Source organism: Galeopterus variegatus, unplaced genomic scaffold, assembly GCF_000696425.1.
Source record: "Galeopterus variegatus unplaced genomic scaffold, G_variegatus-3.0.2 Scaffold2849, whole genome shotgun sequence".
NCBI classification, from domain to species: Eukaryota; Metazoa; Chordata; class Mammalia; order Dermoptera; family Cynocephalidae; genus Galeopterus; species Galeopterus variegatus.
The window spans coordinates 165820-189344 of record NW_007728960.1 but is presented as its reverse complement, the minus strand read 5'-3'; the positions used below and the strand labels follow the sequence as shown (position 1 = coordinate 189344).

Genomic DNA, 23525 nt, shown 5'->3' with positions numbered 1-23525 from the left:
TTTTACCTCTGTACTTCGTTCAATTAGGCTTTCAAGAGCCACCCCGAGTGGTTAATTAGCATCAAAGAAAAGGAGCCTAGAAGTTCATCAGCAAGTCCTCCCCAGAGCCTCATTAAGAAAGCTGAGATTGGACCTGTCCCTCAGAGACAGCTTCTCCAAAGATGGTGGCTCAAAAACTTTCTAACACAACATCTTAAGTGAGGCCTCCTGGTTTTCCCACTGGGCTGCTTTCAAGGGACCACTTCCACTTTAATTTTAGAAAAGGGGAAGAAGATGCCATAACTCAGAGACTTTGCCTCCTCCCATTGGAAATGAGTCCTTCAGGGCAGCATTAGAAGGAGCTACTGAGTAACCAAGTTTTAAATGGAGAGCATTTTAAGCAAGTTCTAGTCAGGGCCTTTTTCTCTCATATTGTTTGAATAACATTGTCCTTTTGAGGCATACAAATGAATTCCCCCGTTTCTTTCCATCTCCTAATTTAAAACTTTTATGATGGTGTCTACTCAAACTAAAGCAGTGGTTCTCAGCCTCCTCTGCACATTTAGAATCACCTGGGGAGCTTTTAAAAAGATCCTCAAGCCCAGGCCACAACCTAGACCAATTAAATCAGATTCTCTGAGAATGCAACCCACATATCAGCATTTTTAAAGCTCCTGGGTAATTGCAAAGAGCAGCCAAGTTTGAGAACCACTGATCTCTTTAGAGGACCCCAGTTGGCTTGTAAAATTTGTTAGAGCCACTGTTGTGGGTTTAGGGTTCAGGCAATTAATGACCTTCTTCCCATATCTCCTAGATGTGGTTTTATCCATCATATGTTTTGCTTTGTTTTTTGTGGGGTTTTTTAAAAAATTTTTTTGTGTGCCAATATTTGATACAGAGGTCACAAAGTAAGCACTATGTTGAAAATACCTAACTGTTTTTCTGGTCTTCCATATTTTTATTTTCCATATTTTATTTCCTGAGTCCACAGATAACACATGAATACAGTCTAGTTGTGAAAATCAAACAGAAGTTAAGAAGTAAAAACTGAAAGTCTTTCTTGATTCCCACCCACAAACGCATTATATATATAAATATATCCTTATATATGCAAATACAAAGATTAATAGCCTTGAAATCACACTATATAAATAAATTTTGCAACTTGAATTTTTATCTAACGAGATGTATTGCAGTGGTTCAAAGTCATCACTATCTACAAGCTACACTATTGTTTTTAACTGCTTCATAGTATTGTAAAATACAAGGGTACTTCAAAAAGTTCGTGGAAAAATAGAATTGAAAGAGAATACTCATCTCTCCATGAACCTTTCAAAGTATGCTCATAGAAGACACCATAATTTATTTAAACATTTCCTTTTTCCCTTCCCCATTATGAATAAAGCTTCTATGAACATCTCGTACATATCCATTGTTCAAATGTGTACTATGCCTTATATACATAAAAGCGTAATTTGATAGATATGGTCAAATTGTCCTCCAAAAAGGCTGTGTGCATTTCTGTGCCAACCTACAGTGTGACGGCACCTGTTTCCTCACACAGTCAACCCCCTACAGTATCAACATCTTCCATGTTTGTCAATATACTGGTCATAAATAATATCTCATTGTTCCTTTAATATGCATATTATTTATATGTTTCCTGGTCAGTTCTATTTCTTCCACTGTGAATTAACTGTTTATATTCTTTTCTCAATTTTTACTGAATTTTTAGCCAAGAATAGACTATACATACTGCAGTAGCAAATTAATCCTAAAATCCCAATAGCACAATACAATATACAATAAAACTATTTTTAAAAGCACAGCTATAATTTATTTGAGGTTGGGAGTAATACAATTATATGAATAAATATACATCCACTTGACATAGTTGTTAGTCCTTCAGGTAGATAATAATTTCTATGTATACTTTTTAGATTCAGTTTCTGACATGTAAACTTGTGACATCCTATGGCTACATTTATAAGACAAATCCATTTATTTCTTTTTCTTAATTTTAATTGACACATAACACAACAAAACTTTTTCTCTCTCACACAACAGGTTCACTATGAGTCATGAGAGGTGCTCTATGGGCAGTGGCTCAGAGAAAACCACACTGATAGAGGTCCACCATGGTGCATCCAAATCACACCACCTCTTTAGCAGGGAAGGACTGCAGAATTGCATGTGGTTTTCCATTGCCTTAACCCAGAAATAACACACATTACTTAAACCCATATTCCTTTGGACAGAAGTAGCCATGTGTTCACATCAAGCTGCAGAGAATAAAAAATGTAAGTTTTCATATCGAATATTTGGTAAACATCACTGCCTCTGCCACATACAATAGAGAGAATAAAATGAATAAAATCAACATTCCTCCATGTTAATTTCGTACCCATCACACACCATGACAAACCACTTTGAAAACACACGGTGTCAACAAATGAGAGACTTTGAAGGATGTTGAGCAGAAAAATGACGAAATAATTATAAGATCATTTGTAATTTGTAAAGACCACTCTGGTCACCAGATGGAAGATAGAATAGGCTTGTGAGGACAGCTTCCATTTGTCTATTTAAGCTTCTCTCCACCCTTGCCCACCCTGCTCTGTGCTCCATGAGACTGAGGCATGTATCAAAAGTTTTCTATTCCCTTCTGCCAATGCCAGGTACTGGTAGGAGATCCAGAATACGGGAGGATGGTAAGATCAGGGTGTTTATTCTTCCAACTTCCTTTCTGCTGCTTATCGTGAATTACCTACGTCCACCTACCAAAGGCCACAGCACCTGTCAGGTGACCCTCTCCATACGGCCACTTTGTTCAGGTTCTGAAAACCACTTGTGTCATTCTCCCCTCCCGTCTAGGGATGTAATGGCTCCCTGCTGTGGCTAGCTCCAGAGCGCCACACTATCTTTTGACAATTTCCTTAAACCCTACTCCCACTTTCAAAAACAATCCCTTTTTCAGTGTTGTCTCATTTGGAGTGTTCCATCCCTTCTTGCTAGGACTGAATAACCTAAGACAAAAGATACTAGACCTATTAGGGGGTGGAGATCACACACCAAATAAGAGATGTTTACGTGCTGAGATAGGGCAGTGGCAGTGGAGACACAGAGGAGGGACAGAAGTGAGAAATTGTGACAGGAAGTTTTGGCAAGTGTTTAGTAATTGATTAAATTGGGGGAGGAAGAGGTGGCATTAACAGGGAGGAGTTAAGGGCTATTTCCAAGTTCCTGGCTTTGATGACCAGATAGATGATTGTGCCATCTGCAGGACTGTCTGTCATTGCCAACTTCATCTCTCCATGGTCTCCATTCCAGTCATTAGAGAATTTGAGCCATAAAAAGGAAGTTTCTGTGGAAATCTTTGATAAACCTCACTAAATCCATAAATATTCAGTTTCCTAACAACTCTGTTCCATTCTTCTCTTCTCAGCCTCCGCACAACTAGCCCAGCTCAGCCCAGGTCCAATTCCTTTTAACAAACATTTACTGAGCACCTGCTGTGTTACATAGAGTGTTAGGCATTTGAGATTCATATATTAATAGCAATAGTCCCTGCCCTCAAAAAATGCTCGCAGCCTAGTGGGGAGCATCCATACAATGACGATTACAATATAGTGGGAGGGGCTGTGATAGAGGATTAGCAAAGTATTGTGGAAGGCTCAAGGCAAAATTTTTTTGTTTAATTTTATCTAAAGCTTCACAAAAGAGATGGTATCTGAAGCAGGCCTCAAAAGTTAAGTGGAAATTTTTTAAACGGAAAGGAGCAAGTTTGAAAAAGACATTCCATTTAAAATGTGTCAGTTAGAGGTCTCGGTGGTATATTCCTGTGCAGTACAGATGGATGCACTCACCTAGAGTTCAGGAAAGAGCTCTTCCTATTCTGGTACCCAAGAGTGCCTGTCACCATAGGAATACACATAGTTCTCAAGATGCATCAGAGCCCAATCCGCTAGCTCTGTAGAGCTCAATAGGGTGGAGATGGGAAGGGAAATGGGCAGGAAGGTGAATATTGAATGGTCTGGGGACATCACATCATCGTTATCATCATCATTAACATTTATTGAGTGATAACTGTGTACTAGGCAGGACTGGATATATAATTTTCAGGGCCCACAACAGGTACATGAAAAAATGCTCAACATCAGTAGTCATCAGGGAAATGAAAATTCAAACCACATTGAGATATCATCTCACTCCAGTTAGACTGGCTATAATCAAAAACACAGACAATAACAAATGCTGACAAAGATGTAGAGAAAGGGAATACTCCTGCACTCTTGGTGGGACTGTAAATTAGTGCAACCACTATGGAAAACAGTATGGAGATTTCTCAAACAACTACAGAGAGATCTTCCATATGATCCAGCAATCTCACTTCTGGGCATATACCCAAAGGAATGGAAATTATCATGTCAAAGGGATACCTGCACTCCCATGTTCATCACAACTCTGTTCACAATAGTCAGGATATGGAACCAACCTAAAGGTCCATCAATGGATGATTGGATAAGGAAAATGTATATATACACCACAGAATACTACTGTGCCATAAAAAAGAATGAAATTCTCCCATTTGTAAAAACATGGATGAAGTTGGAGAAACTTCTGTTGAGTGAAATAAGCAAAGCACAGAGGGATGAACACCACACGTACTGATTCATAAGTGGGAGCTAAGAGAGAAAGAAGGAAGGAAAGAAAGACCACAGTGGTGCATTGGACTTGCAGAAGGAGAGAGCATATCTACAGACAGAAAGTGGAATGGGGACAAGGGGGATGAGGAGGGAGGTTGGGGATAATTGGGTGGGGGACACAGGGTACAATCACAATTTGTGGTAATGGACATACTGCCAGTATGGATCTGGCCATTACATCTTGGGAATGAGTGGTGACAATCAGCTTTATACCCCATGAATATTCACAACCAATAAAAAAATAATAATAACCTTCAGGGCCCACCCAATGCTAAGTGAAAATGTGATGCCCTTGTTCAAAAGTATTAAAAATTTTAAATCAGAGATAACAGAGCATTAAACCAAACCTGGGGTCCTTCTGAGCACACCCATGAAGCTATCCCTGGTACCAGGCAACCTGACTACTGCAAAACTAAAATCTTATTCAATAAGGTAATGAAGCCAGGATTACTATTATCCCTATTTTATAAATGGACAAACTGAGGCACAAATCTATTTAGTAATTTGCCTAATATCATTCAACTGGTAAGTGGTAGGCAGGGTTTTGAACTCAGGCATTAACTCCAAAACCTGTTCTGTTAACATACCATTGACTTCCTCCACTCTGCCCCAGTTCTATGTCCCTCTAATATACCCAAAATTCCATGACTTCCATGCCTTCACCAACTGACACACCAACCATGAGACCCTAGATGTCAGGGAACTCACCCAAGGTTACACAGCCAATGAGTGTAGAGCTGGGATACAACATGAGATAATGGGTCTCCATGGCTCACCCCTTACCCACTACACCAGAGTTCACATCCTGATTTACGACTTACCTCACCTTGAGTAAACTGCTAATCTCTAATTACAAAAGTAAAAATTAAGTCTCACCTAGGAATAGACCCACATAAATATAGCCAACTAATCTTTGACAAATAAGCAAAGCCATTTGACAATGGAGAAAAGATATTCTTTTCAACAAATAGTGCTGGAATAACCAGACATCCACATATAAAAAGAGATGAATCTAGACATATAGACCTTCCACCATTCACAAAAATTAACTCAAAATGTATCATAGACCTTAACGTAGATATAAAACAATAAAACTCTTAGAAGATAACATTTAAAAAAATCTATGTATCATTGAGTTTAGGTAAAATATCAAAAGAAAGATCCATGAAAGAAATAGTTGGTAAGCTAAAATTCATTAAAATTAAAAACTTCTATTCTGAGAAAGACACTGTGAAGAGAATAAGAAGACATACCACAGAATGGATGACAATATTTGCAAAAGATGTATCTGGTAAAGGACTATTCAAAATATACAAAGAAAACATTAAACCCAACAATAACAAAATAAGCAACCAAATTGAAAAATGGCCAAAAGATCTAAACTGACACCTTATCAAAGAATATATAGAAATGTCAAATAAGCATATAAAAAGATGCTCCACATTATACATTGTTAGAAAAATGCACGTTTTTTAAAAAATGAGATACAACTACACAGTTATTAGAACGGCCAAAATCAGGAACACTGACAACACCAAATGCTGATGAGCATGTGCAGCAACAAAAATTTTCATTCATTGCTGGTGGGGATGCAAAATGGTACAGTCACTTTGGAAGAGAGTTTGATAATTTCTTACAAAACTAAACATACAATCCTGCAATTGCACTCCTTGGTATTTACTCAAATGAGTTTAAAACTTATGCCCATAGAAAAACTGGCACACAAATGTTTATAGCAGCTTTACTCATAATTGCCAAAACTTGAAAGCAACCAAGATGCCCTTCAGTAGGTGAATGCACAAATGAACCGCGGTACATCAACACAGTGAAATATTATTCAGCACTAAAAAGAAAAGAGCAATCAAGCCATGAAAAGATACGGAGGAAACTTAAATTCATATTACAAAGTGACAGAAGCCAATCTGAAAAGCCAGTTATACTGCTTGATTCCAACCATGTCACATTATGGAAAAAGCAAAACTCAGGAAACAGTAAAAAGGCAAGTGGTTGCCAGAGGCTGGGGGAAAGAGGGACGAACAGGTGCAGCACAGATGATTGTTAGGGAAGTGAAACTGCTCTGTATGATACTATAGCGGTAGAGCCATGTCATTACACGCTTGTCAAAACCCATAGAATGTACATCACCAAGAGTGAGCCCTAATGTAAACTATGGACTTGGGTGATAATAGTGTGTCAATATGAGTTCATCACTTGTAACAAATGGGCCACTCTGGTGGGGGTGCTGATACTGGGGGAGGCTGTGCATAAGTGGAAGAGGGGTATATAAAAACTCTGCGTACCTGCTGATAATTTTGCTGTCTCTTAAAAATAAAGTGTATTTAAAAGGAATAAACAGAAAAAAAATTGCTGTGATTGCTGTGCCATTTATAGATGTAGACAGTGTGGGTTAGCAAGGCTAAATAACTTGTCCAAATTTGCCCATTTAGTAAATGGGAAGACTGGGATTCAAATATAAGCAGTCTGGCTTAAGAAATTGAAGCAAGGGCCGGCCCGGTGGTGCACCGCTACAGTGCGCCGCTTGCGAGAGCGGCGCTCCCGCCGAGGGTTCGGATCCCACATACAGACTGGTTCCCGCTCACTGGCTGAGCGAGGTGCGGGCGCAGCACCGATGGTTGCGATCCCGTTGCCGGTCTCAGTCCAGTACAGGCGCAACACTGAGGGTTGCGATCCGTTGCCGGACACGAAAAAAGACAAAAAGGAAAAAAAAAAGAAAGAAATTGAAGCAATATCATTATTACAAATCACGACTTTTCTTTATGCCCTTTACCCAACCTATCCCTTCCAACCCACCCCCACCCCCATCTCTAGTATCCTTCGGTTTGTTTTCCCATTCTGAAAATTCAACACATTGCTTTGGTCTTCTCTTTCTTTCTTTCTTTTTTCTTTCTTTCTTTCTTTATTTCTTTCTCACAAAAAAATTAAAATAAAATAAAATAAAAAACAAAATTGAAGCAATAAAATGCTTAAGAAAGGCAGACAAAAAACATACAAACAAAAAATAGGCTCAGAAGAGTTAAGTATTTGCAAAAGCTACACAGTTTGTAAGATTCAGAGCCAACATCAAAATCTGGTCAGTCTGGCTCCTGGGCCTGTACCTTCAACCCTTTCCACATAACACTACACCTGAACCTAGATACAGCCATACATGCAGACACAGAACCTCAGGAATGTCAGAGGTCATCACCTCTCTTTCCACGTAGGCACACATAAGCCTACACACAGACGTGCACAAGAGACTATGCATGTACACAGAGTATGAACACACATATACATAGAGTACACACATTTGAATGAACACACCTTCACTCTTCCTGTTGCATGGCTCTAATTCCCTTTCCAGTTGTAAGAGGCTACACCTCTAGAGTCCAGGTTCCCCACAGTAATGTTCTCCCCTCCTGGGAAGATCACAGGGCCAATCCTCCCAGGGCTCTGGCATGAAGAAAAGAAAGGCTCCGGTCTCCCTTTCTATCATCAATTCCCACTATAGGTAGAGAAAAACCAGCACATTTGTGAGACTAAATCTCCACTTCAAGAGGGTTCCTTCTTCAGAGATTCAGAGCCTCATCTTAACCTTCTGGCAGCCCCACAAGCCTGTTCTTCACCATCAAGCCTACAGGTAGGCAGGTTGAGGGGTCTTTGGTAAAAAGGATCTTGGGGTCAATATCTTCATGGAATCATTCTCCCTTTTTCTGATCCTGTCTTCTTCTCCATCTCAAAAGCTGGAAAACACCATCTATCCCTATATTTTTCCCTCTCTCTTCCTTTGATCAAATATCAAACATTGAAGCACCTGCTCTATGCAAGACACTGCTCTAGGCACTGGCCCGGCCTTTAGAGGATGCAGCCCACATCCTGCAACCCAAGACCCACTTTGGGGGTGATCTCCTCCAGGAAACAGGGTCAGCAGAAGAACAGGTGAGCAGGAAGTTAGGACAATGCAGGGATTAAGAGCACACACTCTGGGACAAATCACTTCAGTTGTCTTTACCTCACTTTTGATATCTCTAAAATGGGGTGTTGTAAAGACTAAATGCCTTAATGCACATAAAGTTCTGAGAGCAGTGCCTGTCAGTAATAGGAAGGTAAATTCAGCTCATGATGAGAAGGAAATTTCGAAGTCAGAGCTATTCCACAATGGACCAGGGCAGCTCCAGATACTGTGAGATTCCTATCTCTGGAATTGTGGAATTTGGACAATCACTTTCCTCAAATGCTAAAATGACAGAGATGAAAAACACAAAGACTCAAAACTCCATAACATTTAAGTCAAGCAAAGCTCTCTGATTATCCGCAGCTCCCCTTCTTCTGGTCCAGGTTGCACAGTCTGTACTTTCTGTGTTAACGGCTGCACTTATGAATGCAGGCTGGTCACAGCTAAGCAAGGCACCAGGAGGAACTGACAACTTCAAAGCTTAACTCATTGAATTACTGAGAGAGAGGCAGAACCAATGATTTTCAGGAGAAGAAAGGCAGAAACAAAAAGTGGGGCAGAAGCTGGCTGAGAACAGTCCAGAGCTGAATGGACTGGGTTCTGTGAGGAATTGGAGGGTCTAAAACTTCCCAGAAAAACATGTCATTCAGAGTAAGCTGTGCCTGGGCTTGAGTCTTAGATACCACTTACCAGCTGTGTGACTCTAAATTTCAGTCTCCTTTTTTCTATAAAAAGGGAACAATAATTCTACTAATATCATAGTGTTACTTCAAGATTAAATGAGAAAAATGCTAAGCACAGAATATGTCCAATAAATGTTAGCTAATTTTTTTCTAGTTTAGTCCTTTCCCAACTGTCCTTGTTCATTCCGGGAAGCAAGTTGTGTGGATGACGATAGCTTTCCACCAGCATTTTTATCCAGTTTGGAAAGTGCATTCTGTGCTTCCAGTTTCCACTCCCTGGTTTCATGTGGGTCAATGGCTAAGAGAAGGAACCTGCTTAAGTGATCGGTAAGCAAGGAAAGGAAAACCGACCTGAGATGACAAATGTCCACAAAGTGAAATTCCAATGGAGAAAGTTGAGAAGTACAGAAATAGTTGATATTTTCTGCCTATTGAAGAAGGGAATAAACACCTCCTAAGGTGGAAAGTGTGATTTAAAAGGCTTGGAAAGGCTCCCACTCCCTCTTGGTTCTTCCCAACTACTAACTGATGTGTCATTTCTCCAAACTATTGTGTGAGCAGTAATACTAACTACTTATAGAGGGGTTTGCCAAAATCTCACTTTCTGAAGTGTATGTATGTATATGTGTGTGTATATATATATATATATATATATACACATACACACACACAGCTATATAATGAGGGTACTTCAAAAAAGTTCATGAGAAAATGTTATTAAAAGATAATACGGACATTTTCATGAACTTTTTAATACCTCTCATACACACACACACAATCACACAGAAACACACACACAATAATATCCATTATAACAATCTGCGAAGAGAAAAAAGCATATGAGAGTGTGATCCCAATTCTGTATATAGTATGAATATAGGTTTATGAAGAGAAAAAAAATTTAAATATGCACACAATGCTAGCTCTCTAAGGAGTGAGATTGTAGGGACTTTCACCTTTTTAATTATAAAATTAATACAAAGAATCAAGTGTCCATTATTTTTTAAATGTAAACAGTATAATCTCACCACAAAAAATAAGTATGTGAGGTAATACATAAATTATTTGGGTCAATATAGCCATTCCACAATGTATACATACTTCAAAACATCATGTTATATACCAAAAATATATGAAATTTTTATTTTGTCAATAAACTAAAATAAAATATACATCATATAAAGTTAAATATGAAAGTTAATCCTCACACCATCCCTCCAATCTCACTTCAGAAGACAAACACACACACCACAACAAACACAACATATAAAAGAGAATTTCTTTATAAAAATAAAATTATGATATATATATATATATATTGTTCTGCAACCTGCTTGTTTTACATAACAAAATATCACAGACCATAGTGTGATAGTGATAGCATAGCTTACTAATAAAGAGCTCCAGCTCTGCCATCAGACTGCCTGAATTCAAATCCCAGCTCCACCACTTACTAACTGTGGGATCTGGAAAGTTATTTAACTTTGCTAAACTCTAATTTTTTTAATCTATAAAGTGGGAATAATAATAGTGCCTATCTCTTAGGATTGGATAAAATAAAATGGTAAAGTATGTGCAAAGCACCTCGTTCAGTGTGAGATAAATATTGTTTGCTGATAGATGTCGGCTGACATTAGCCATCATTTCTTTAGAGACTGCATGATAGTGAATAAGAATGCACTATTAATTGCTTAACAATTCACCCATATGTACATATCTAGTTGCCCCCTCTGTGGGTTGTTTTGCTTGGTTGGTTGGTTGGTTTGGTTTGGTATTATAAGCAATCTACAACAAAAATGTGTGTACATACCTTTGAGTGACACATATATGACTATTTCTAAAGGATAAAGCTTTCTATAAGTAGAACTGTTGGATAAAAGGATGCAGTGTTTCAATTATGATAGAGATTACCAAAAGGCCTAGACTGATTTACCCTCTTACCACCAGTATATGTGAGGGTCTATTTCTCTATAAATACTGCCAAAAAAAAATTACTGCCCATCTAAGTGAAAATTGTATTTAAGTCTAATTTGAATTTTTGATAACCAATGAGCTTTCACATCCTTTCAAATGTTTTCTTTGGTAACTGTGTTGTATATATTTTCTTTGAGTCAAATTGTTAATATTTTAACTTATATTGTACTGTACTTATGGTCTCTTTTGGTGTAATTTTCAAATTTTTTACTACAGTATTTCTTTTTTTATTATTATTAAGAATATGCATGAGATACAAAGCTAACCGTCCCACCTCCTGCCCACAATGTGAGGGCCAGATTCATACTGGGGGCATACCCATTACCAGAAATTACTTCTGTACCCTTTGTCCCCTCCCAATTATCCCCAACCTCCCTCCCCCTCCCCCTGGCCCCTCCACTCCAATTTGTAGCCCTAGGAATGTTCCCTCCCTCTATTGGATCACTTCTTGTTTCTACATCTCACTTCTTCCTTGAAATACTGTTCCCATCCTGAGATCAGGAAACTATGCTCCTTTAATTTTGACTGGTGACTTATTTAATAGTTCACAATTTTTTGCTTTTATATTAGTCATCCATCTGGGTTTATTTCTATTTGTAGGATAGACAGAAACCTAGGCTCATTTTTTTTCAAATATTCCAATTGTCATAAATACAAGTGTAGTTTTAAAAGTTTGTGGAAAAATAGAATTGAAAGATAATACAAATCTCTCCATGAAGTTTTTGAAGTATCCTTTTATTATTCATTTAATACTTCATTCCCTCTCTTGCTATGAAATAAATCTTTATTACAAATTAAGTTCAATACACATCACAATCTGAATACATGTATAAATACACAAAATTCTTTTTTTTCTTTTGATCCATTTTTGGATTTTTCTATGTGTATGTCATGATCTTATTGTTTTCTATTATTCTATGCTTTGGTTGGGGGTTAGAAAAATTTCCCATTATTATTCTAATTTTTTCAGAATGATCTTGTCTTTCCTTAGCCATTCACTCCCCTACATGAATTTTAGAACAACCTTCTCAAGTTCCATTAAAACTTCCCTTGAGGAAAGAAAGACCACAGTGGTATGTTGAATTTGCAAAGAAAGAACAGACCTAGGTTGCCAGGGTGGGCTGCGTGGGGGGCACAGAGTGGGTATTGGGGAAAGTTTGGGTGGGGGACATGAGGAATAATTGCAATTTGAAGTGGTGGGAACGCTGACAGCATTAATTTGCTCACCACATCTTGGACACAGCTCTTGTCCCATGAGCGTGTATAATCAATAAAATTTAAAATAAATTTTTTAAAAATTTCCTTGGGGGCTTATTAGTGGTGCATTAAACTTCATTAATATGAAAATAATTGACATTTTTAAATATAGAGTCTTCATCTTCACTTATCCAGATTTTTATTTTGTGTTGTGTTCTATAGTTTCTTGAGATAGGTATCACTCTTTTTTTGCTGTTGTTGTTCCTCTGGTTTATTTCTAAGTATTTTTAGACTTTTGTGCCACTGTCAATCAAAACTATTTTCCCATTACATTTTTCTAACACAGAAACAGTATTAATACTTGTATGTCTATCTTGTGTTGGACAACTTTGATGAAATTATTATAGATTATAAAAGGTTTTCAGATATCATCCTGGATTTTCATGGTACACAATTGTGATACCTAAAAATAAAATAATGACAATGTCATCTTTTCTAATGTTTTTCCTCCCATTTCTTTCGTTTTACTTTTTTGCTAGCTTGCTCCTCCATCTGAACAATGTAGCTTAATAATGGTAAGGGGACTATCTTTGGCTTGTCTTTTTCATGATATTGGTGGAAACTGGACTTTTACACTCTGAGTTTTATATTCTTGTAATATTTAAATGTTTAGAATGAAGACTTCATAGTTTTGCAATCAGAACAATTAATATATTTAAAGAGCTAATCTCAGTTACATAGGCTGTTCCTGGTATTTCTATTTTGAGTGACATCCCTGGACCAAAAGCTTATTAAGTATCCAGGTCATATTAGCCAAAAAGAAATGCTTAAGTATCAAGCAGTTTTTCTCTGAAGATTTGAGAAAATCTCATCTTAATTCTCTAGTACCAAGAAGTATTAATTAATTCTGATGTTTATTTTTGTCCTATCCCCACTACCACTACCACCTACAACCCTATGAATAAGAGAAGACACTGAATGAGAGGACCTCGTTCACGTGGGTGCCTTGCATGAATGCATCATGAGTCAAGGTCGAACCCAGCTCCCTCTACCCCTGAAACAAAACACAAAAAACAAAAAAAGGGAGACTAAGGAATTGGTCAAGAAACAACCTAACAAGGACCTTTAGAAAGGGAATTGAAAAGAACTCAGACAAATTAGGCCACGTAGAAGTTCCTAAGCACACAAGGAAAACCTTCAGTTTCTAATCGGAAGACAGCTTGGAGTTTTCTAACTTTTCCCTTGTTGGGCTTTGCTGTCTGTTTCTCTGTAGTTTCTTTTTTCTTTTAATTGAAAAATAATTGATTATACATATTTGTGGGGCACAGAGTTGAATGTCAATACCTGTGAACAATGTGTGATGATTAAATCAAGATAATCAGCATGTTCATTATTACAAAACATGATCATTCCTTGTGTCCATTAACCAGTTTCTCGCTAACCTCCCCTTCCCCTTTGCCTCCTCTAGTAACCAATGTCCTCTTGTCTCCTTCTAAAAGTTCAGTACATTATTGTAATTATTTATTCTTTCTTTCTTTTTATTTTTTTTTTCTTTCTGTGCCTGGCCTGTTTCACTTAACATATGCAGTTTCTTGAAGCACACATTCTCTCTCTCTCTCTTTTTTTTTTCTTGTTTTGGTTCAACATGCTGTCTTGTTTGCCTCACCAGTAATAGGAACACCGTATTTGTTCCAATGTGTGGCCTATTTTAATACTTCTCTATTTAAACAATATGCACTGTATGTTTTACCTCCTAAAACCAGTGCCAAATGGTGAAAGTTGTTTCCAAGACAATGTGCAGACCTGAGGGTGCAGCCTTTATCTAATCCCACAGGAATCATTGAACTCAAATAAGAATATTGTGAGGTTTCCTTTTTATTGTATTTTTTAATTTTTTTATTATACATGTTCATGGGGCACAGTTTATTGTTTCAATACGTGCATATACTGTAAAATGATCTTATCAGAATAGTTAGCATATGTATCACCTAAACATTTATCATTTTCTCGTGCTTATGACATTTGATAACCTCTTTTCTGGCTATCTTGAAATATAAAATATGATATCATTAGCTATCGATACCCCAGGACACCAGAACTTATTCTTCTTACCTAACTATAACTTTGTGACTTTGCATTCGTCTACCAACCCTTCCCCACCCCACCACAACTCCCTTTCCTTGCCTCTGGTAACCACTATTTAAGTGAGCCTTCTTAACTCTCATCTTCTAATAGAAAACATGAGAGTAATAGCATTAATTAAAGCCAACGTTTTCTGAAGACTTTCTTTGGGCAAGCACTGATTTAAGCACTTCAAGTTAATCTACTCATTTAACTCTCACAAAGCCTGCTATCTCTACTTTAAAGATGAAAATACAGAGGCACAAAGAAGTCAAGAAAGTAGTTGAAGGTCACATAGTGGTAAATGGCAGGATTTGAATCCTGGCTCAGGGACCCGTCCTCTTGTACCACTGGGAGTAATTGCTGTGTATCTCCTGCACTAGTCCTGGTGTACGTGTGACACTCCACACCTTTAGATAGGCTACTCCCACTTCTGCTTATGCTTTATTCCTCCTCCACTGCCCGGCAAACTCTTGTGCAACAGATGTAAATGTTCTTTTAAAAACCTTGGTAATAGTAGTGTCCTTTATTTATAGGCTTGAGGTTAAGAAGAAGATGTCTTGATCAAATTGACATTCGCATGTCTCCCACTGCTTCTCTAAACCCTGTCCTGGAATTCCAGAGTATGGAGATAAAGAACTACAGTAGCAGCACCTCAGGCTTCATCCTCCTGGGCCTCTCTTCCAACCCTCAGCTGCAGAAACCCCTCTTTGCCATCTTCCTCATCATGTACCTGGTCACTGTGATGGGGAATGTGTTCATCATCCTGGCCATCCACTCTGACCCCAGGCTCCATACACCTATGTACTTTTTTCTCAGCAATTTGTCCTTCATGGATATCTGCTTCACAACAGTCATTGTACCCAAGATGCTGGTGAATTTACTATCAGACACAAAGTCTATCTCCTACGTGGGCTGCCTGGTCCAGATGTACTTCTTCATGGCCTTTGCAAACACTGACAGCTACCTGCTGGCATCCATGGCCATCGACCGGCTTGTGGCCATCTGCTACCCCTTGCACTACGATGTGATTATGAACCCACGACGTTGCCTCCTCATGCTGCTGGGCTCTTGCACTATCTCCCACCTGCACTCTCTGTTCCGTGTGCTACTCATGTCTCGCTACTCATGTCTCACCTGTCTTTTTGTGCTTCCCATGTCATTAAGCACTTTTTCTGTGATACCCAGCCTGTGCTAAAGCTGTCCTGCTCTGACACGTCCTCCAGCCAGATTGTGGTCATGACAGAGACCCTGGCTGTCATTGTGACCCCCTTCCTGTGCATCCTCTTCTCCTACCTACGAATCATCGCCACTGTGCTCAGAATCCCCTCCACAGCTGGGAAGTGGAAGTCCTTCTCCACCTGTGGCTCCCACCTCACCGTGGTGGTCCTGTTCTATGGGAGTGTCATCTATGTCTATTTTCGACCCCTGTCCATGTACTCAGTGGTGAAGGACCGGGTAGCCACAGTTATGTACACAGTAGTGACACCCATGCTGAATCCTTTCATCTACAGCCTGAGGAACAAAGATATGAAAAGGGGGTTGAAGAAATTAAGGGACAGAATTCACTCATAGAACAAAATGATGGAATGTCATAACTAGGAGATGACCTAAGAGATTTTCAGATTATCCTTCCTTCCTACCCCTTTTCCACATGGCCCTCAAAGAGGACATGAGAGGCAGAGCTGGATACCATAAGAGCATTGGCCCGGTAGTAAAATGCTTGTCTTTTGTCAGTGCCCTTGACCCACTACATATTCAGTCCCTGGCTAGGTTCTGCTAGAAATCCTGATTCCAGGAAAGCATTTTCAGCAACCTTCAGTGGTCTGGCACCCATACAGTGAAATAAAGCTTTCCTACAAATAACTCTTCAGTAAGCCTGACCATGGCCAGAAGTGAAGGAGTGATAAAATCCCATTCATTTCCAAAAGAAACTACATGGGTTTGGTAGGAAATTGGGAAAGACTTCTTGAAAGAAGGACATAGTCATCCCAAAGGACAGACTAAATTTGTGCAGAGGAAGGTTCAAAGGATGAGGAAATGAGCTGATCATTTCATATAGTAAAAACTACCAGAGCATGTAGAGGTAATAAACATTGGAATATGATGGAGGGACAGTGAAGAGCCCTATGAGGCTTTTCTAATTTGAGAGTAAGGAAAGAAAGGAAAGTATGACTTGAAAGACAGCAGAATCTGCAAAGAATATTTACTGCACCTATCAACACCAAAGTGTCATGACAGTGTGAATTCTCAATACAGATGTTCCTCGACTTTTGATGTGGTTATGTCCAGATAAACACATTGTAAGCTGAAAATACAGTAAGCCTAAAACGCATTTAATACACCTAACCTACTGAACATCATAGTTTAGCCTAGCCTATCTCAAACATATTCAGGATACTTATATTAGCCTACAAATGGGCAAGATTATCTAACACAAAGCCTATTTTATAATAAAGTATTGAAGATCTCAAAATTTGAAGTACACTATTTGGGGAACGTGTACACTTTTGCACCATCGTAATGTCAAAAAATCCTTAGTTGAACCATCATATATAGGTAAACATCTGTACCCATCTCATTTTCTGTTCCCCCTTAATTCTTACTTTCTCCACATGCCCAGCATCCTCACTAACTTCCTCTTTATATTCTGGAAAAAGCAATGTATATTGGTCAGAATAACACAGGATTTGCTAGAATACAACATCAAAGTCTTAAGGTTTATTTCTTATTCACATTGCATGGTCACCATAAAATAGTGTAAGGGTGCTGCTTATTTTAAATACTCAGCAACCCACAATGACAGATCATGCACCATTGTAAACATTAATCATCACTCTGTCAGGAGCTGAGAAAGACTCCTCAAGATTTCACACTGCCCATTAAATAATCCGAGTAGAAGTTACCCACAACACTTCTGACCATAATTCATTGTCCACAACTAATATCATAACTTCACCCAAACACAGGGAGCCAGGAGACACAATCCAACCATGTGCCTATGAGATGAAAAGGCAGAAGTATTTTGTGAACAGTTTTGATGATGACTGCACAACTGTGTTAACACACAAACACAGTAGTGTGAATTAGTTGCTTCATCAATCCCCCCTCATTCTGCTACTGTCAATAGCAACAAGAGTGTCAGACTTATACTCTCTCTGGAGTCCTTTAGCCTCAATTATTTCATCAAGTTCTCACAATGAGCAGCTTTTCAGGGTCACAAGCTTATTAATGACAGGACCTGAAGTTGAATACAAGTCTTTCAGCCTTAAAGATATGGCAGGAGGTGTGTGGTTGTCTAGTGGAACACAGGGACATCTAGGATCCAACATCAAGGTCCCTGCCATTGCTTTCACTATGTCCTCCTCCAATCATCAGGGAGTAACTACCAAGCCAGGAAAGAAACTCAATTTGCAGTAGCCTTCATATTTGTACAGGCACACTGGTCTTCACCACTGTCTCCCCCCAATCACTTGGTTTGGGGAATGCCGGCCTAGAAGATATGTGTACTTTCCACTCCCTTTATTTATTTGCCACAGTTTTCTCATGTTTAACCAAGTACTCTAAGCTCCTTTAGAATGTGAGAAATTCCTGGCATATACTAAAAAAATAAATTTATCAATTACAGACTACATTCACTCATAAAAGTAAAAATCCTTTGATCCCAAGAATCCCAGCATATATTTTTTAGTTCTGACCTAATGTCGCCACCAACCCAGACTTATTTTCCTCAACTAATGCATGGCCACTACAAAAACCAGATCTTTTATGTGTAATCCTATATGTATTCCCAAATGTTCAAACCAAAACGAATCCTAGATAACAAAGGACAATAAGATAGCACTTTAAGGTAAAAGAGTTCCCAGTCTGGCCCTCAGATAAGTCCTACACTTCTCATTTGCACCTGAAGTGCTGTGTTTGTCAGAATATGAGACTAAGTCCCAGAAGACATCCTGTTACCTTTCACGAGGAGTGAGCTGCAGTGGGTAAGGAGTATCTGAAGACTTTAATATTTTTGTTATTCAAACAAGAGAGCCCAGAAGTTAACCTGGAAATTTGCTAGTAAGCATCATAAAAGGAAACAAATTTCTTATGAAGGTAGATATAATCAGAGAAAGGGTCTAAGCAGTCCTCTGAACATCTTGCCACACTGGATGTAAAACTTCTGCATAGCCCTTGAGAATAGACCAGAAACTTCTTTGCCAGCTTCTCCTTGCACCATATAGGTACCTGGGAGGCTGATTGATTACAATAGGAGAATAATGCTATAATGCTGTGTTATGATAAAAGAATCGTAAAGAGAATGTATTGGGTCTTTCTAGTACAAGCTCATTCTGTGTACATAAATATTAGAGATTTTAATCAATTCTGAACTATGGGAAATATCATTTATTGAACATATTTTGCCTGTTTATCAGAGTAAGTGATATCAACTAAGAAGAGTGTGTAGCATGAGATCTGAGGACCTGGGGAGGAGTGCTGAATACGGTTGTCATGGAAGAGTGTGATAGAGAAGGTATTAGCAAAGGGGATTTTTAAAAAAGAAGTCATAGAATCCGAAAATAGGAAGTTTCAAGAGGCAGAGGCTATTAATCAGCATCAAAATATGATGACAGTTAAGCAAAATAAGCTCCAAAATTGTCCATGGGTTTTAGTAACATGATGGCCATTGATAAGCTTGGCAGATTTGCAATGAAGGAATGAAAGGAGCTAGACTGTAGTGAGTTAAGGAACAAGTACAGAGAGAATATGGAGGCAATGATTTTAATTTGTGTTCATATTGTTCCATCGTCTCATGGCTTGCATTGTTTCTAAAAAGTAAGCTGTCATTCTTACCTTGGTTCTTCCTGTAGGAAAATTGTCTTTGCTCTGGATGGTTTTATTTTTGGTTTTCAGCAATTTGACCATGGTTGTGTACAGATTTCTTTGTGTTCATCCTTCTTGGGGGTTATTGAGACTTTTAGATCTATGAATAAATATTTTTCTCTATATTTGAAAAAAACAACTAGTTCAAAATTTCTTGAAATATATTTTTGCCCCAATCTCTTTCTCTTTCTCTGAGGCTCTAATTGTATGATCATTAGACCTAATAGGGCAGCTTAGATTTTGAGTTCCCCTGTAGTCTTATGAAAATAGCACAACTGGAATAATAAAACAACTCTAAGACAAAAGCATCCCCATAGATCCTAAAATACAAGGAGGTATGGACAAATGACCAAAAGCTACACGACCCATATGGTGTCAGCATCTAAGCAAAACGAAACAGAAGCAATTAACAGTATCTCCCTGAGCTGATGATAGGAAAAACGCAAAAATTAATTAGCTTAAACTCACCAAAATTTATGGCAGGCAAATTTAAGAACAGAAGCTAAAACTTATAAAGGTTTTGTCCATTCAACTGTAAATGCAAAGTGATCCTTAATAAGGCTTAATGATGCTGGAGAAGTGTAGGCATACAACAAAATGAGTGAAGAGACACCAACTTAAGAATTGGTGATGAACAGAAATCATATATTTACCTGTAGAACTAATACAAAATGATAGTTATAAAGGAGAAAGTACAAAATTTAATGAATAAATGCTCTGGCAATGTACATATACATGACAATAAACAAATTTGGGGGATAATGGCTACGGGATATGAAAAATGGAATAAGTTTGATGATTACCTATTATGTGTTAACTTAGAATTAAGGAATGTTTTTTAAATCAGGTTTTAAGAGAGGTAGAGAAGAAAAATTACGAAGTAGGTTCAATATGCCCTATTTTATTGAGTACCAATAAGCAAGCAATACCCAAAAAGTAGTTAGAAGGCTATTATAGATTAAGAAATATAATGACAAAAATGTAAATTGTGGACATTATTTTGGGTTCTGATTTTTTAAAAATCAACTGGAAAAGGTAATTTTTAAGACAAAGGAATTTGAACATGGTTTAGGATTAGGTGATATCAATGAATTAATGTCAATTTTTCAGGGATGATCATGATATTGTAGTTTTTAAACACTTTTTCATTCCTTAAATATGCATCCTGAAGTACACTGATGAAATTATGTGATATCTGAGATTTTCTTTAAAATACCAGCAGTTAAACAATTTGAAAGATGAACCAAGATTGGCAAAATTTTTACAATTATCATACTAGGTCATATGTCATGGCATTTAATTATACTATGTTCTATATTTTTCTTTGAAATTTTTCATGATAAAATGTTTAATAAATCAGACAGCTTATTAGCAGCACATCTAAGACCATCTAAGTCTTGTGGTTCCTGGGCCAGTATCCTCTCCCTGTCATCATTCATTTTCAGGGGAAAGAAACTGATTGTAAACTCATTCTTATCTGTAAGATCCTAGAAGTCCCTGGTATTCCCCCAAATCTCCGAATGAAATTCTAACATTAGAGAATTCATTGAAGTCATCAATCACCTTTAAGATATGCAACCCATAGCTGCACTATCTTCATTAAAAATTGCAAAGCAAATGAAACTAACATGTTAAAGAGCTCTCTGAATCGTGAAGAAAAATCTGTACTCCAAAGAAACTGGGTAAAACTGTAAATAAGACATGAAAGCAGAGGTCTGGACATCAACAAGATGGCAAAATAGTGCTTTCCAGAACTCACCCTCCACAGTAGCATCAATTTGAACAACTGTTGATGCACAAAAATACCTTTGTAAGAGCTAAGGAAACCAAGTGAGAGATCAAAGCACCTGTATATAGCACAGAAACCAGAAAAAATGCATTTAAGTGGGTAGGCATAGATTTATGTTACCTACATTGCCACTCCCCCAGCCTCAGGCAGTACAGCATAGAGAGAAAAACCTTCCACTGGGGGAAAGAGAGGGCAGTGAGCACTGGGCTTTGCTCAGACATCAACACTTGGCCCACCCTAGTAAAACTCAGTGCCACAAAGATAAAGAAGTAAAAATTTTATTTAAAGCAATAGCAGAAGATAACTGTCAAAACCTGGAAAAAAACGTAAATATCCAAGTATAGGAAAACCAAAGGTCTCCAATCACATTCAATCCAAAGACTACCCCAAGACATACTATAAGCAAACTTTCAAAAATCAAAGACAGTAAAAGCATCCTGAAATCAGCAAAAGAAATGAAGCAAAACAACATACAAGGTCATTCCAGTACAGCCAGCCTTGGACTTTTAAGCAGAAACCTTACACGCCAGGAGAAAGTAGGAATAACATATTCAAAGTACTGAAGGAAAAAAACTGCTAACCAAGAATAGTATACCCTGAAAAGTCGTCCTTCAGAAATGAAGGAGAGATAAAGACTTTCCCAAACCAACAAAAGCTGAGGGCATTTATCACAAACAGATCTGTCTTACAAGAAATGCTAAACGGAGTTCTCCAAGATGAAAGAAAGGGATGCCAATTGGTAACACAAGTACATATGAAAGTATGAAACTTGCCACTAAAAGTAAGTACACAATTAAATTAAAAATACTCTAATACTGTCATGGTGGTGTGAAAATCATTTATATCTCTATTGTGAAGTTTAAAATTCAAAACTATTAAAAAATAATAACAGCTACAATAAACTGTTAAAAGATAAACAATATAACAAGATGGATATTGTGACATCAAAAACCTCATATGGGAGGGAGATGGGATCAGGTACATGATGAAGTGAAAAAGTACACTGATTTTTTTTTTTTTGACAGAATAGAATCATATATAACTACAACAGGACACATAGTGATGTTATATGTACACAGTGTGGAATGATGGATTCAAGCTAATTAACACATTTTTCACCTTAAATACTTACTTATTTCTTCTAACTCTAAATTTCTACCCTTTAACCAACATCTTTCCTTTTTCCCTACCCCCTAAGCTCTGATAACCACCATTCTCTCTGCTTCTGAGTTCAATTGTTTTAGATTCCACATAGAAGAAAAAATGTGCAGTTTATGCCTTTCTCTGTCTTCCTTGTTTCATTTAGCATAATTTCCCCCAGGTTCATTCATGTTGTTGAAAATGACAGAATTTCCTTCTTTTTAAATGCTTAGTAGAAGTATTCCATAATGTGGATAAGAGTTGTCTTCAAAAAGTTCATGGAAAATGGATATTATGAAAAAATTATGCTCGGATTGCAAATTTGGGGGACCAAAATAAACTTTCACTAACTTATCATAATATATCTGAAGTCACTGGGAAGGATAAGACATCAGTTTGAAATGAGTCCCTATCAGAACAACATGAATTCTTCTAAAATTGAAGCAAGAACATTAAATTTATGGGAAAGCCTGGGTGGAAGAAGGGTGAAATCTTTGATACTTAATGGAAAGTTTACGGAAACAATGCCTCCTCCCACTAAAAAATATCAACAATTTACAAATGGATAACTCATTTTAAGACAAGACAAGCCAGTCTTGAAGATTAAGCCCACAGCAGCAGTTTGCAAGAAAAAAAATTAATCTTGTTCATACCTTAATTGAAGAGGACTGATAATTAATGGCAGAAACAATAGCCAACACAAGTCTGATGAAAAAGTTAGTTGAGCACTTAGTGGTCCATGGAAACCAAAACTATTGAGCTCATATCAGCTGCAGACAAGAGCAGAGCTTTCATTGGATATTTTGAAGAAGTGGGATCAAGATCCTGAAGCATTTCATCAAAGAACTGTAACAGGAAACAAAACATGGCTTTACCAGTTCAATCTTGAAGACAAAGCACAATCAAAGCAATGGCTACCAAGAGGTGGCAGTGGTCCAGTCACAAAAGCAGACCTGTCTGGAGCAAAGGTCATGGCAATAGGTTTTTGGAATGCTCAAGGCATTTTGTTTGTTGAATGTATGGAGGGCCAAAGAACAGTAACATCTGCTTATTATGAGTGTTTTGAGAAAGTTAGCCAAAATTTAAGCAGAAAAACACCTGGAAACCTCCACCAGAAA

The 23525-nt window shown here is 37.8% G+C and overlaps 1 protein-coding gene across 1 annotated transcript; it reads left to right on the top strand.

Moving 5' to 3' along the window:
• The first annotated feature begins 11158 nt into the window (after window positions 1–11158).
• Window positions 11159–16187, top strand: LOC103599102 (olfactory receptor 1L4-like). Its single transcript, XM_008583195.1, is given in 3 exon segments — window positions 11159–11180; window positions 15162–15747; window positions 15750–16187. Coding segments are annotated over 2 exon segments (948 nt in total). The 5' UTR covers window positions 11159–11180; window positions 15162–15237.
• The last annotated feature ends 7338 nt before the right edge of the window (window positions 16188–23525 follow it).